This window comes from Buceros rhinoceros, unplaced genomic scaffold (assembly GCF_000710305.1).
Source record: "Buceros rhinoceros silvestris isolate BGI_N320 unplaced genomic scaffold, ASM71030v1 scaffold9764, whole genome shotgun sequence".
Classification (NCBI taxonomy): Eukaryota; Metazoa; Chordata; class Aves; order Bucerotiformes; family Bucerotidae; genus Buceros; species Buceros rhinoceros.
In genome coordinates, this window is record NW_010407653.1 from 3,832 (window position 1) to 18,969 (window position 15,138).

Below are 15,138 nucleotides of genomic sequence, written 5' to 3' on the forward strand. Positions count from 1 at the left end.
CCCTCCAAGAAGCCACGCGGATGGCCCCAGAGCACCCGCAGCTTATTTGCCACAGTGACCATAAATCTGGGGACTTAGTTCAGAAGCATGTGGGTTTGGAACAGAGCCCCGAATGCCTTCTTTTTGTTTCATTTGTTCGTTTTTGTACCTTGAAAAATCAGGAGGGAGAGGAGCAGGGGTTTAGAGTGGAGTTAGCGAGATCTCCACGAGCTGGAGGAGGCCAGATCTGCAAACGTGTTAAAAATGTGTTTATTTTCAGGCTGGAAATTGTACGTCATGCAGATAAAAATACAAGTGTTTTGGTAAAAATGCTGACGAGAAAATCTTCCCTTGTCTTTCTGTAGCGTGACACCGTCTGTTTGGGAGGGTAGAATAGCTGCCAGGTGCGTTATTGCATTGTACGTCTTCTGGAGCGTGAGCTGCTTCCATCCTGGCTTTTAAATCTGCTTTACCTTGAAATACCGCAGCGGTCGGGCCACCCTTATGCCCTCACACGTGTGGAGTCTCTAAGTGCCAGGGGATTCGCGCAGGACAGGTCCTGGAGGGGTTTTCCTGCACATTTCACCCTTTTTCTACCTGTTCTCCTCTCCAGCTGCTCAGTGAACCCCTCGGCTCAACGACTCCAGGTCTGGCATGATGAGCTGTGCAGGTTGATTGTTTTTTCCCTTTTTTTCTGATTTTGGTGAAGATTGCTGCATTTTGGAGCCCAGTGGAATGCGTGGTGGGGGTCTCCACGCCCCATGGTATGTCTTGAACTCGGGCAGGATTTTGCAGCTTTGCAGACAGGTGGTTTCCATGTCTCAGAATAGCCGAGTTCATCTGGATTTGTTTTCTTTTTGGCAAAATGTGGTAGAAAAACAGCAGTTGTGCCCCATTTCCTGGTAGGGGAAGGAATCTGATCCTAATTTGCTGTGGGTTTTTTTTTTTTGGCATGTGGTTTTTAAGCAAGGAGTGAGCAAGGCTGTGGATTTCTTGGTATTTACTGCAGGACTGTAGGTTTAGGAGCATTTTTCTATCAATCACAAGGAAACAACCTGAGCAGCTGAAACGGGGAGGGATTTTTATGCAGTTAAAAATTAGTATTCTGTGACTATCTGCTGTATGCTGCGGATATAAGCTTGTCTTGTTACGAAAAAATAGATATAGCTGACCATTATTTCAGCTGATAAAATGCAAGGATGAGAACACTGTTTTCTCATATTCTTGTTACTTCTAATGTGACGGGAAAATAATCCGAAGTGGAAAAATAACACTTGTGTTATTGTATTTTTTTTTTTGAGCCAAGTGTTGAGGACATTTTTATTTATCCCAGAGGGCGTACGTGAAAAGAAAAGGATTTTCGTGTTCATTCCAGCTCATTTCGAAGGGATCTGGTTTCTCATTTGGCTGGATTTCAGATGCAGGGGTAGTGGCTGGCCGGGAGCTGGTGAGCGGGCTCGGGCGGGAGAGCCGGTCTCCTGCTAGCGCTGGAAATTTTCCAGCCACCTCAGTGATCCTACTTAAGCCCTCAATTTCAAAAGAAATGAAATATCTTTTTCCAGACCCACTTTTTGCAGTTAAATCTCTCTACATTTATAGGCATATGTGCTCATATATGTGTGCGTATATGGATGTGTGTGGTATATGTGCATTTATACAGCGCCTCTCACTCGCAGCACTAACTGGATGAGATGCTGTTAAAATTAATTGCCTTTGAGCTGATGACAGACTCTTGGGAAGTGCTGTAGGAAGGGAGAGGTGCCACTCACAGAGCATCTACCCCCAAAATACCTGCTGTACATACACCGTAAAGGAAAACCCCAGCCCACTGCTCTCGGCAGGTGTCGGCAAGGCTGGTTTCCGTGCCAGGATTAGATTTTGGCTGTGGGCAGCCCTCCCTCCCTGTGCTGAGCTGGGCTTCCCTAGCAGAGCAGTAGAGAGAGGGAGAGGAAAGGCATGGAGAGTTTTGAGGCAGGGTTTAAACACTCCTCCTTGTCTACCGACACTTTCCTCCCTTACGCATTCCAAATTCATCGCTTTCAAATTATTATTTCTCTCCCCCTCTTTGCATTTTTGCCTCCTGCCCCTCCTTCTCCCTGTGTCCTCCTCACCTCCCGCCCTGGCGCAAGCTGATCCCTGGTATTCCCCTTCCATGCTGATCTCTGATTCTGATGACAGTAATGGATTTCGTTATGGAGGAGGAGGTGGTGGGTGGGAGGAGAATCCCACAGCTCCAAGGTTGGGATTTTCAAAGGAATTAAGCTTTTAATTCCTCCTGAAAGCTGCAGGGAAGGGGAGCCTGGTATCCTTTTCCCCTCTCTGCCAGCACTCTGCTCTTGCCTCCCTCACCTTGAAGGGGTCCTCTCTGCCATACCCTCTATCGCTGTGTCCTTCAAGGGTGGTGGTAGGTAGGGTGATATCGGCTGCATGGCTGCAAAGACACGATGTGTCCATGGCCAACACCTTCTGGCTCAGCTCATGGGTGGCTCAGTGCTACTTAAGTGAGCACGGAGCAGCAGGAGAGTTACCGATTCGGGGTGGAAATGTGGCTGATGCACAACGCCGTGAGATTTGTAACGGGCTCCCTCTTTTCTGCGTGCTAGATTCTAGCTCAGAGGAGGAAGAAGAGGAGGATGAAGAGGAAGAGGAGGAAGCAGAGGACTATGGGACAGATGGCACCGACAGGCTTTCATCACCTGCCCTTGACGAGAGCGGCCTGGGCCTCCTGGCAAGGTTTGCCGCCAGTGCAATGCCCAGCCCCATCGTTCCCCCTCCACTTTCCATCATCCAGCTGGAGGCCAAGCAGAAGGCGAAGAAGAAGGAGGAACGGCAGAGCCTGATGGGTGAGTTGCACGGTGAGGGTTGGTGCCGTGGGGGCGAGGTGGAAGGTTCAGAAGGTCCCAGCTGTGCTGCAAGAGAGCAGGTTGTTAACCAGATGCTGTCCTGCCCTTTGCTTTTGGCTGCTTGATCCTGATGCTAAGGTGGGGGGAATCGCCTGCCAAGAAGAGCAGAAGCATTCATGGGTATGGCAGGTTTAGCAGCCCCACCGATGGCTTCCCTGGGGGAAGTTGCCTGTGGCTTTCTGAAATGTTCCTCTTTTCCTACCTGGAGAATCCTTAAGGCTGAGAGGCAAGTGCTGAGAAACCGTGTCCCCTTGGACAGAGAGCTGAAGGCAGTGAAGTGCTGTTACATTTTAGGGAAGGAAGCACATGCTAAACGCAACTGATCCTAGGCACCCAAGTGGAAGAAAAACTCCTTCAGTCAGCCCAGTCCATCAGCTTCCTCACAGAAAGCGGCCAGTGAGACTTGAAACAAGCATTTCTTCCTCTGCTCATGTGTTCGCAGTGCCAGACCCCCTGGCTCTCTCCCCATCTCGGTCTGTTTCAGCACATTACACATAATTAATAGGGAGTTTCATTTCTTCCCCTCCCCATGCCCTGCTGCACAAGTGCCCGTTGGTGACATTGTTCCCGGTCAGACAGATCTATATGGGCTCCATTTATAAATTCTCTATTAATATTTATTAAGTGATAATGGAATTTATAGCACGGTTCAGAATGGAAAACGATGTCTTCCTTGGGAGCCTGCCTTGTTTTAGCATGTTTCCATGCTATATTAGGCTTTTGCCAACTTGTTCCAGCAGCCTCTGTTAAGAATTCATCACCTTGTAACCTGCCCTCCTTGAAACTGGAAGCATCTAGAAATTGCCTCATGCGGCAGCGAGAGAGTAGAAGGAGTGTGGTTATTTCCAATGGGTTTTTCATTTTGAGCCTCGCCAGCTCTGATTTTGACAGGCTTGTGCTTCTCCTCTTCGTGCTGGGACTGTCTCAGGGGAAGAGGGTTGAGTAGCAGCGGAGAGCAGGTTCCTGCAGACTGAATTTACCCAGCAGAGAAGGACGGAGAGAAGACACTCTCCCTGCCTGTGCCTTGTCTGTTTCCATTTTCCCACCTGAATGTTGTTCAGTCCCTTGTGTCCTTTCTCAAGGCTCTTCTGCATGCACTGGTTGTCACAGCAGGGGCCATTCACTGTGGGGCTTGAGAAGAGTTTCTGCCAACCCCCCTGGCATGAGGCAGAGCCAATGCAGATGTGTGTGTGCAGAGAGGGCAGGTCACAGCAGGCTGCAGTAGGATACAAGAGAGGACTTGGGCTGATGCTGTCTTGGGTCTTTTGACACATCTTCAGAGGTGCAGTGCCACCCCATGACATCCAGTGCCCTGAGAATTAAATGGGTTTAGAAAATCTGGACTCAGCCTCTTGTTCCGGCATGGACTTACTATATGACCTAGGGCAAGTTTCCTGCTAGCTGTTCGTGGCACATTGCCTGCGTAGCCACAGTGCTTTGCCTGCCTCTTGCCCATGTTACTGAGAGTGTAGGTGCTGCCTCAGTTTCCCTTCTCCCCCTGGAAACGTATGAACATGCTCTCCTTTATCAGGTTCAGGGGAGCACAGTGGAGGTGGTGGACATCTTGGCTTTACTACAGTATTTCAGGCCTCTGGGTCCTGCTGTGCCCACGATGCAGAGCAGAGACCGGTGTGAGGGGATTTCCGTTAGCCACAGACAAAAGATCATTTACCTCTCTTGACTTCTAAGGTGATTAACTGAGCCAATGAAAAGATCTGTGGTGTTGGTTGGCCAATGGGAAAAAATAAGCTTGAAATTTGGGTTTATTCAATTTGTTAAAGAGATTGTTCTCCTGAAGCGAAGGTGAGACTGGAGAGGACTCCCACCAGGAGGGGAGGAAGGCTCAGCCTCTGGGGTTTGTGCTTGGCTTCAGCTGAGCTACTCCTTGTTGTGGAGGGGCGAATGTTAGAGTGTCTTGTCTTTTAAGGGCTTTCCTGCAGGGTTTTGTCTTTGGGAGAAGGGAGGAAATGGAGGCGGGGAACATACTGAACCACACTGCCGGAGTCGGTGGGCTCTGATTTTGGGCAGAGGAGACTTACTTTCAGGAAAATCAGTGTTTTATGGGGCGGAAATGCAGATCTGAGGGTTATAGGGGTTGGAAAGGGGAACAAGCAAGGACTCTGTTGAACAGCCACGGCATCTCCCATGGAGCCCAAAAGCTCCCAGCAGGATGGTTCAGTCAGGGCTTTGACTGATGGTTAAATCCTTTGTACCTAGGGACTGAGTTTGAGTACACCGACTCGGAGAGTGAGATCAAGATCAGGAAGAAGTCACCTTCAGGGCTGCTGCGGGGGAAGAAGGGGCCATTGGAGGCAAGCAGCATCCCGCCAAGCCAGGCCTCCAGCAACCTTGACTCTGGATCTGCGAGCACCGACAAGGCCAAGCTTGGGTCTGAGAAAGGACGCAAGCTGAAGAAATTCAAATCCCCCAAGGACTTGAGCTTTGAGTTTGGGCTGGAGGCCAGCGACGATGACCTGTGGAACCGGCGCCGGAGCGAGCGCATCTTCCTCCACGATGCCACCACATCCTCAGCCATGCTGACCCCCACGGCGCCTGCCAGCTCCACTCCTGTCTCCAAGCCTGGGCGCTGTGGCAAGGGGGCACCCATGAGCCCCAAAAAGGAGGGCAGCAAGGGGAAGGAGAGGAAGGAGCTAAGCAAGGTGAGGAATGCGTTGCTGGAACGGGCGTGGGACCCTTGGGAGCTGAGGGTGAGGGCAGGGCGATTAATTCTGCTGGAGCAGTGGAGAGTTGAGTCCTGTTTCAGCAGATGCCTTGATGCTGTTTGGCTGCCCCTTGTCACCCCTGCTAGCCCCATGTACACCTGGAGGAGCTGTCAGATTGCAGGGACTTGCAGGGAATGAAAACCTGTTGTGTTGAACAGGACAGGTTGCTTGTGTTGCCCTCCGTGTCCCAAATCCATCCTGCTCGGATTGGCCAGGGTTGGACAATCCTGCATTAAAACTTCTGTGAAGTCCCTCCCAGTCTCCACTGGACCTTGTCTGCTTGCTGAGCTGTGGCCCCCGCACTGGCCTTTAAGGCTGTTTTCATTCTATATGGTATCTGCTGAGGGCTGTCCCTGGCTGGTGGTGGCAGTGATCTCTGGGTTGATGGTTCTTCATCTTGGCCGAAAGCTCAGCTCCCTCTGCCTCCGGTTCAGTTCACGGCAGCATTATGGAGGAGCACTGGTTGTGCGGAGAGTTAGACAAGTTAGTTGTGACATGAGGCCAGCTGGGGTCTTCTTGGAGCTCTTTGAGGGAAGGTTTGATGGGCAGGAATTGCTCTCCAGGCAATTGCTCTTTCTTCTTTCCAAAATGCGTGAAGCCTGAAAGCAGAGCTGGGAGGTACAGGACGTGGCGTAGACAGTGAACTAACTGCTGGCTGAAGACCAGCCTGTTTTGCTCCACCTTTCCCTTCTTCCCAGGCTGAGTTCTTTACCAATCCTCTCTTTATTGATGGGAGTGTTTTTTATTTTTAGCAGCGGAAGAAAGGTAAAGAAACTCCCTGCTGCTCGTCCTCCTCGTCCATGTCTCCTCCTGGCATCCCTAGCTCCCCATCTGATGTTCGTGTCAGCCTGGCGAATGCCCTGAGCTCCACCAAGAAGAGCAAAGCCAAAGTGAAAGCCAAGGAGGTGAAAAAAGAGGTGAGGGGCTGGTTCTAGTCTGGGTGAACTGGAGGGTGGCTGGCAGAGCCCCACGCTTTTTCTGGACGTTTGCAGCGTGAGGGAGGGAAAGCAGATATGCAGGTTTCATTGGGTGTGTTACAGGCAAAATGCTGGTTTGAGAAGCCTAAAACCCAAGGAAGACGATGAGATAGTACCTGCTGCTACCATCTGGTGTTCATTTGCCTTCATCCCCAAATTAATTAGCAGGCAGGATTTTCTCTAAGGCCGCCACGGGGTGGAGGGAGAGTCTTCATGGAGAGCAAGGACCAAGGAGATGGTGGTGGAGTTGCCTCACTCAGCAGTGGGCGAGCCGGGTCACAGCTGGTTGCTGCTCCACTGCTGTTGCCTGTCTTCTCTCATAACACACACTGCTGCGTCTTCTCACATGATGTAAGCGTAATGCTTACGGTGTGTGTAACATCCAGAAACGCATCGTGGGGCTTTGAGAAGGAATAGGAGCAGTCCCTGCTGCCGTTCAGTGAGGACAGCAAAGGCACTGCTGACTGCTTCACAGCATCTCTCCTAACCTTCAGGAGTGAGATGTGGCTAGGATGTGTGAAACAGCTTTGGGTCAGCTTGGGGACAAACCCAGAAAACCGAAGATCTTTATTAGCAAGTTTGGGTACATCCACTTAACTCTGTGTGGTTAACATAGCTGAGGATGGAGACAAGTTTGTCCCGACATCCTCAGGTTATTTGTTGCTGGGGGAAGGTGAGATGGGGACAGACTGTTGCCTGTTGTCATCCAGCTGACGTGCTGCTTGCTCTCCTGCAGAACCGAGGGAAGGGAGGGGCTGTCAGCAAGCTCATGGAGAGCATGGCAGCAGAAGAGGATTTTGAACCCAACCAAGACAGCAGCTTCTCAGAGGATGAGAACATCCCGCTGAGCATGCTGGTCGAGCGACCGCCCACACCAGGTGAGGGCAGGAGGGGCTGGGGGCTGGTTGTACAGGTAGAGGAGCTGAGCAAGTTTCCCAGGGCTGCTCAGAGGAGGACTGCGCTGCTTTCACGTATTCCTCATCTGAAGCCATGAGTCCTTGGGGTGGAGATACCACTTACCCAGTCAGTTTGGCTTGCTGAAAATAAGCCTTATCAGAGTGGCCGAGTGTGGTATCTAGAAGCAGCCCAGTCTCTGAGCTGCCCTGTTTTCTTTTACCAGTATATTATTATTACCAAGAGGGGAACATTTTCCTCTGCCAGGAGCTAGCCAGAGAGAGAGAGAGAGAGAGAGAGGGCCCTTTCTGCAGAGGGCTGACTGCCCTTTTCCTGAGGGAGGGAGATGCTGGGGGTACGAGGTTTCCTTCACCCTTTGCTGTCACTTTTTCATGCCTGGTGCTCTCTAACCCCCATCTTTCTCCAACACCTTGCAGCTCCCCGCTCCTGCATAATTGACAAAGATGAGCTGAAAGACGGTCTACGTGTCCTCATCCCCATGGATGACAAGCTGCTCTATGCCGGGCATGTCAAGACAGTGCATTCACCAGACATGTGAGTTGAGGGGCTGCCATCTCCACCCAGGCTCTGCGGGTGTACGGGGATGTAGAGATGGATTTGGGAGTTGTGTAGAGCTGGCTGGTGAGAGGCTGAGGCTGGCCAGGAGGGCATTGAGTTGAGGGGCTGCCATCTCCACCCAGGCTCTGCGGGTGTACGGGGATGTAGAGATGGATTTGGGAGTTGTGTAGAGATGGCTGGTGAGAGGCTGAGTCTGGCAAGGAGGGAAGGAGCGTTCACTCTGGTTTATCAGCACAGAGGAAAATCCAATTACCTCTCATTAAGTGCTTTCAAGTGAGCTTGTGGTAGGGTTCAGAGGGAGTTGTGAGCTAATCAGGGTGGTATCTTCCATGCGCCGTGTCTGACCAGGTCTTTGTGTTTCAGATACCGTGTGGTAGTGGAAGGCGAGAGGGGAAACCGTCCCCACATTTACTGCCTGGAGCAGCTCTTGCAGGAAGCGGTATGTGAGACCAAAGGGTGCTTGTCCTTGGTGCCTGAGCCCTCTTTTGGGGTAGAGGGGGCTGGGAGCCCCCAGCTGGGGGCTTCAGGGATGCTCTGGTCCTTCCTCTGTGGCCAGTCTGGGCAGAGCTCCTCGTGGTGTGGGTCACTGCCCCATGGCTGAGCTCCCCCAGTGGCAGTGGGCGCAGTGGGCACTAGGCCTGTCCACCAGCAGGGATAGTCCTTCATGCTGCCCTGTGAGCAGACAGGAGGCCATTTCCCAGCAGGGAAGCAGTCCCTTGCCTTCTCCAGAGCTGCTTTGCTACACGCCAGGTGTGTTGGGATGGTCTATGCTGGTACCAAGAACGTCAGTAATTGCCTTCCCCTTGCCCCGAGCAGATCATCGATGTGAAACCCCCTTCAGTGCGGTTCCTGCCCGAGGGCACGAGGATTGCAGCCTACTGGAGCCAGCAGTACCGCTGCCTCTACCCAGGGACAGTTGTCCGAGGTAAGGCCACCCTGGTTACTCTGCACTGTGGGACAGGAATGTGTCAATCCTACATGTCCTGAGGGACATCTCTTCACCTGAGGTCTGCGTGAGTGTCCCAGAGGTGAGAGCCTGGGCCATTTCTCTGCTCTGGGTCATGACAAACTCAGTTATGATGCTGGTTTAGTGACATCATGTTGGTCCAGGAGATGTGCTGCCATAGGAAGTGGTCTGAGAAATTTAACACACCGCAAAAAGTCAGAATTAACTGCAGGCACCAGCCATTGCTGAGGTTGTGGAGGTTTCTAAATCACCTGCTCACTCACAGCTTTGCCTCTGACACATCAGCGCCCCCATCTCGTCCTGTTAAAAAGCCAGTGAAGAGCCCTGGGCAACTCTACCGTGGCTGGTCTTGCTTTGGGCTCTTGGTCACACTGTGTGTAAGAGAAGAATTATTTTTGAGTTACAGACCGGCGGTGCTGATGCAAGGAGAGAAGGTGAGAACACAAGCTTATTTCTCTTAGAAGGTGAAAAACAGCAGCTTGTGACTGCCAAAAAAGTAAAAGAACCTGCAGTAAAAACAGAGACGTGAATTTCTGCCAGAATAGAGGGAAATAGGGCAAAGAGGTGGGAAGTCAGACTGGAATGGTGGTTATGTTCTGGAGCAGTGCTGCTGACTGGGAGGTTTTACACTGGATGGACTGGTTTAGTATTACCAGGGACTTTCCATTGCAGAGTGAATCTTCTGTGCTCTCCCAGCACAGCCTAGGAAAGGTGGGGACAGGATGCTTTGGAGCTGGAGCAAGTTCTCTGTCTTCTCCCACATCCCCACTTCCTTGTCAAAGGGTTTGCATTCAGATGTTTGACCCTAAATCCTGTTTTCTGCTCCCCCAATCCACAGGAGCCCTGGATCTGGAGGAGGATGGTGATCTCATCACAGTAGAGTTCGATGATGGGGACACGGGACGGATTCCGCTGTCTCATATTCGGCTTCTCCCACCCGACTACAAGATTCAGTGTGAGTCTCGCTGTTCGGTTTTTTGCATGACACTTCCCACTCTGAGATGGGGGCCAGCTGCCTTGGGGACTTCTGGGACAAGTTCACAGACTTTCGATCACAAAGATTGCACCGTCAGTTATGGGCATGCAGGGGTGGGCTGGGATTTAACCCACAGGGAAAAAGGCCCAGTCCCTCTTGCAGAACTGGTTCAGAAAACATTCCCTGTATTGTGTCTCTCTTTCATATGTTATTTGACTGCATTTGACCATCTCTTTGACCTGTTCCAGGTGCTGAGCCTTCCCCGGCCCTTTTGGTGCCCAGCACCAAGCGCCGTAGCCGTAAATCCAGCAAAGACACTGGAGAAGGAAAAGAGGGAGCTGCACTGGGGTCAGAGGAGCCCGTGTCGAAGGGCAAAGGGCGAGGGAGAAAGCCAAGTGTCAAGGCGAAAGCCGGTAGGTTGTCACCACTGCTGGACATGGAGTTGAGAGAGTCCTTGCACAGTTCCCCACCACCCTCTCCAAGTTGGAGCTTGGGAAAACTCCAAGTTGGAGTTGTTGCTTGGGACAAGGTTTGGAGGGGTATGGATGCACTGCTTGAGTGCAGAGCATCCACGCATCAGCTCTCTCTGCTGTTGCGGAGGCTGGCTCAGAAGCTGGCCTGTGCTGCGAGAGCCTCCTTCTGTCAGTCACGCTGCAGAGCAGGGTCCCTTTTTCAGCTGAGCACCTTAGCAGCCATCAGTAGGGCCAGAGGTGCAGGAGATGAGCAGTTTGGTTCCCTTGCAGTTGAAGCGGTGTCGGTGGGCGCTGCCCATCAGCTGCTCACAAGCACTGGCTTCAGGCCAGGCTGCTTAGTAAGGCTGTTCAGGGAGCGGTGAGGACCTGTGACTCTTTGGGGATACCTAAGCAGTCAGGAACAAGCCAGCCTTGGCCAGAGACCAGTCAGCGCTGGTGTGTCTGGTTGTGTCCGAGCTAACAAAGCCCATCTGGATGGATACATCGTGCCTTTGTGTTTCCTCCCCTCTGCAGAAGAGGCTGCCTTGCCAGAAGAGAAGGATCAGGTTGAGTCTTCACCTGTAACCTCTTCAGTCCCAGAGAAGCCAGCCTGCTTGGGCAAGCCAAGCATGAAAGGGTCGCGAAAATCGCAACCGCTGCCGACTGGAGGCTCTCCTGCCCCCACAGAAGAAAAGCGGTCAAAAGGCAGCAAAATGAAGATCTCCACTAAGCTGCACAGCCCCCCACAACCCACTTACCAGCCGGCTGTGTTTGGCAGCATCCTCGGCACGGAACCCTACAGCGACCTCCCAGGGACGCTGGCGGCCTTCGGCTCCAGCGATGCTTCAGCGTCGAAAGCCAAGGCCAAGAAAGGGCGGCCCGCGGAAGAGACGCAGGAGTTTGGCACCGTGGTCAAGGCTCAGAGGAAGCATGACAACGAAATCCTGATCAAGCTGGACCATGAGGGCGTGATGTCTCCGAAGACAAAGAAGATGAAGGAGGCAATGAGGATGCTGGAGGACTCGAACCTGGCTGGTCGCAGAGATGGCAAGGGTCTCTTGGGACTGGGGTATTCCCCTGCAGTGGGTGCAGAGAGCAAGCAGAAATCTTCCCGAACCAAAGCAGCTGAGGGAGACCCTTCCTCTGCCAGCTTTGGAGGAAAGTTTGATGGCTCAGTGGAGAGCCTCGCTGCCTCAAAGGACCAGGAGGAAAAGGCAGCAGCTCCAGCAGCTGTGGAGGAGTCTGAGAGCAACAGCAGCGACAGCAGCTCAGAGTCAGAGGGAGAAGAGGAGGCTGAGAAGAACCGAGGGGAAGCCCAGGACAGCAGCTCGGCCAGCTCAAGAGCATCGTCCCCTCTCTCTTCTTCCAACTCCTCCTCCTCTTCCTCTTCTAGCAGCAGCTCCTCTTCATCCTCTTCTTCCTCCTCTTCCTCAGCCTCATCTACTTCATCTTCATCGAGCTCCAGCTCTTCTTCCTCCTCCACTACAGATGAAGACTCCTCCTGTAGCTCTGATGACGAAGTAGCTGAGGCCCAGCCAAGCTCCTCGGTGCAGCAAACCCTCCCACCCAAGCAAACCAAGCAAGCAGGGAAATCCCGTACGTCCTCCCACCCCCAGAGCCAGAAGCAGCCGGCGCAGCAGCCGGTGCAACAGCCGGCAACGCAGACGAGCGGCAACAAAGGCAGGCCCAAAAAGCGCGAGGGCATCCACCTGCCCACCACCAAAGAGCTGGCCAAGCGCCAACCCAGAGCCAGAAGCAGCCGGCGCAGCAGCCGGTGCAACAGCCGGCACCGCAGCAGAGCGGCAACAAGAGCAGGCCCAAAAAGCGCGAGGGCATCCACCTGCCCACCACCAAAGAGCTGGCCAAGCGCCAACGGCTGCCGTCGGTAGAGAACAGGCCCAAGATCGCCGCCTTCCTCCCTGCCCGGCAGCTGTGGAAGTGGTTTGGGAAACCCACGCAGGTAAACGCAGCCTCTCCCACCTCTCTGCAGTGCTCGGCGCTGGCGTTTGCCTTGTGGTGCCTCGTACCCACGCCCTGTCCCTTCTCCTGGGGTGGTGAAACTCTGCTGGCATGGGGTGTCGCTGGCCAAGGTTTCCACTTTGCAGGGAGATCGGGGTTGGCCTTTGCTGTGTCTGGGGGAGCCATCCTGCGTGGCGTGTCCCTCTGCCCCATTTTCTGTGGGAATGCCTGTGGCTTTGCCGGCAGTGAAGGTTGTGGGACAGGGTAAGCAGTGGTGGGTGGGTAAAACCTGGATGATCCCTGGCTGCTCACCTGCATGATCTCTTGACAGAGACGAGGAATGAAGGGGAAGGCCAGGAAGCTCTTCTACAAGGCTATTGTCCGGGGCAAGGAAATAATCCGCATCGGAGACTGTGCGGTCTTCCTCTCAGCCGGCCGCCCCAACCTGCCCTACATTGGCCGGATCCAGAGCATGTGGGAGTCGTGGGGGAACAACATGGTGGTCCGAGTCAAGTGGTTTTATCACCCAGAAGAAACCAACCCTGGCAAGAAGCTCAACGAAGGCAAGGTAGGCTGGTCTCCTTCACCGAGAGCGCTGCAAAGCTGCTGCTTCCCTTTTATTTCCAAACCCACATTTGTTTTTTCTCTTCCTCTTGGGCACAGCGCTGGGATCAGAAATCGGGCAGGAGTCTGTCCACAGCTCTGCAGGCGTCCAACCAGAGGAAGGACTTTATGGAGGTTGGTGAGCTTGGGGGAGGGCTGGGTTGCTGGGGACTCCATAACAAATGGTGCTGGGGAAATGCCCCCCAGCTTCTCTGGCTCTTGCTTGAGTCTGCGGCGCCCAGGACTCTGATGGATGTTTCTGGGAGGGTGGGTGTAGCTGCAGGATGTTGGGAGGAGCAGAGGGCTGGGATCCAGCTCCCATCTCTGCATTTGCATCTGTGAAGTGAGGATGACAAACTCCTGGCTTCCATGTTCTGCTCTTGTCAGCCGGAGCCCGGAGCCTGCCCACCGGTGGGAGCTGAGTGAAGGCGCGGGCTCAGGTTTGGTGTGCGGGATGGGTTGTGTCCAGGCTGCCCCTGAGCGTGTGCACATTCTCAGCGTCCCTCCCCTGGGCTGCACTGGGGATGAGTGGGGAGTTCTTGAGCCCTGGCCAGTTGTGATGGACGTGTTTCCTGCATATCGAGGGTGATGCTGTGAATCTGGTGAGATCTAATCGCCCCTTTTCTTTCTGTCTCCTTCCTTCTGTCCCTGTGGTGCAGCGAGCCCTCTACCAGTCCTCCCACGTGGATGAAAACGATGTCCAGACCATCTCACACAAGTGTCTGGTTGTTGGTCTGGATCAGTATGAGCAGATGCTAAAGACAAAGAAATACCAAGACAGTGAGGACCTCTACTACCTTGCAGGGACCTACGAGCCCACTACGGGCATGATCTTCAACACCGACGGGGTCCCTGTCATCTGCTGACCGCCCAGGGGACACGTGCCACCCCCCGGGAAGGGATGGGACAAACCTGAGGACGTGCCTGTTCAGACGACATGATTGTTTCTTTCAATGCTCATGACTTCTGTGTCACACTACAGACAGGAGAGCGCGAGAGACACAAGGAGGAAGGAGAGGGCTGAGGCAAGGGGTTGGGGAAGCAGCTGCAGGACTTGAGGAAGATGCCGTTGTGGGGTGGTGGTGCTTGAGCCCCAAGGCTCTTCTGGAAGTGGCTTTAAGTAAGGTGACACTTGACCAACTTCTCCCTTCCTCCTTTTGGTCCAGGAAAGCACATGGGTCTCGTGATCATTTCACCAGCGGGACCCTCGGCAGGAGGGATCCCTTTTGTGTCGTTTGCCCTCATCAGTAACTCGGACGCTGCCCGTACGTGGAAGGACACCTGCTCACCTTCTGCGTACGCTCCTCTCCGTCCTTATATTCCCTTTCCTGCTTTGTTTCGCATGACCCTTTAGGAAGGACAGGGTGAAAGAGAAAGGGGATGAGTCTCTCTCAGCGCTTCGTCTCGATCCTCTCAGTGGCTTTTTGCGGCTCCCTTTCCCAGGACCCCCCTGGCTGGCAATGTGGAGCATGGAGGGGCCCAGCACCGAGATGGCAGAAGAGGAGGAGCAAACGTCCAGCCGGGGATGGTGCCTTCCCACTGCCTCAAACAAACAGTCTGGACCCGCTTTCTCTGTCATGCTGTGTCCCTCCTGCCCTGGAAAGGTGCTGGGGGGAGCAAGCACGTGGCGAGGGCGTGATGCTTGGCAAACAAAGAACTCGTCTTGGAGCGTGCAGTGGAGCAGGAAATGACGGGGAGAAGCTGCTGCTCAGCGCTTGGAGCAGAGGAGACCACAGACAGGCTGCTGGATTTTGGCATCCCTCGCCCAGCTTTACTCCCCAGAGCCATGGAGCTGCTGGGAAGCCCTCGCCCATCGTTTGAAGGGAGTGGGGATAGAGCGTGGAGCCTGGCCGTGCCCGTGGCGTTTCCACAGCCAGAGCCTTGCTGCCACCTCAGGCTCAGGGAGGGGACCGTTCGGCTTGCTCCAGCCAGCCAGCCAACCTCCCCACAGCTCCCGGAGGGCTGCCACTATCGCCTCTTCCCTCCATCCCTCCCTCTGCAGAGCTGACCCACCATCTCGCGCCCGACGCCGGGCCCGTGGCATTGCCGCCACCGCACCAGGGTCACGCCTGGCCGGAGGGGATACCAGAGGAGAATCACGCAACGATGCAACATCCTTGCACTTA

The 15,138-nt window shown here is 53.8% G+C and overlaps 1 protein-coding gene across 1 annotated transcript; it reads left to right on the forward strand.

Moving 5' to 3' along the window:
* The first annotated feature begins 2,431 nt into the window (after positions 1 to 2,431).
* Positions 2,432 to 14,482, forward strand: LOC104492057 (trinucleotide repeat-containing gene 18 protein-like). Its single transcript, XM_010134559.1, has 14 exons — positions 2,432 to 2,822; positions 5,100 to 5,542; positions 6,361 to 6,522; positions 7,319 to 7,460; positions 7,914 to 8,031; positions 8,419 to 8,494; positions 8,872 to 8,980; positions 9,861 to 9,977; positions 10,247 to 10,411; positions 10,985 to 12,093; positions 12,222 to 12,410; positions 12,741 to 12,977; positions 13,073 to 13,147; positions 13,672 to 14,482. Exons 1-14 carry the CDS (start codon positions 2,432 to 2,434, stop codon positions 13,876 to 13,878), a joined length of 3,540 nt encoding a protein of 1,179 aa, XP_010132861.1. The 3' UTR covers positions 13,879 to 14,482.
* The last annotated feature ends 656 nt before the right edge of the window (positions 14,483 to 15,138 follow it).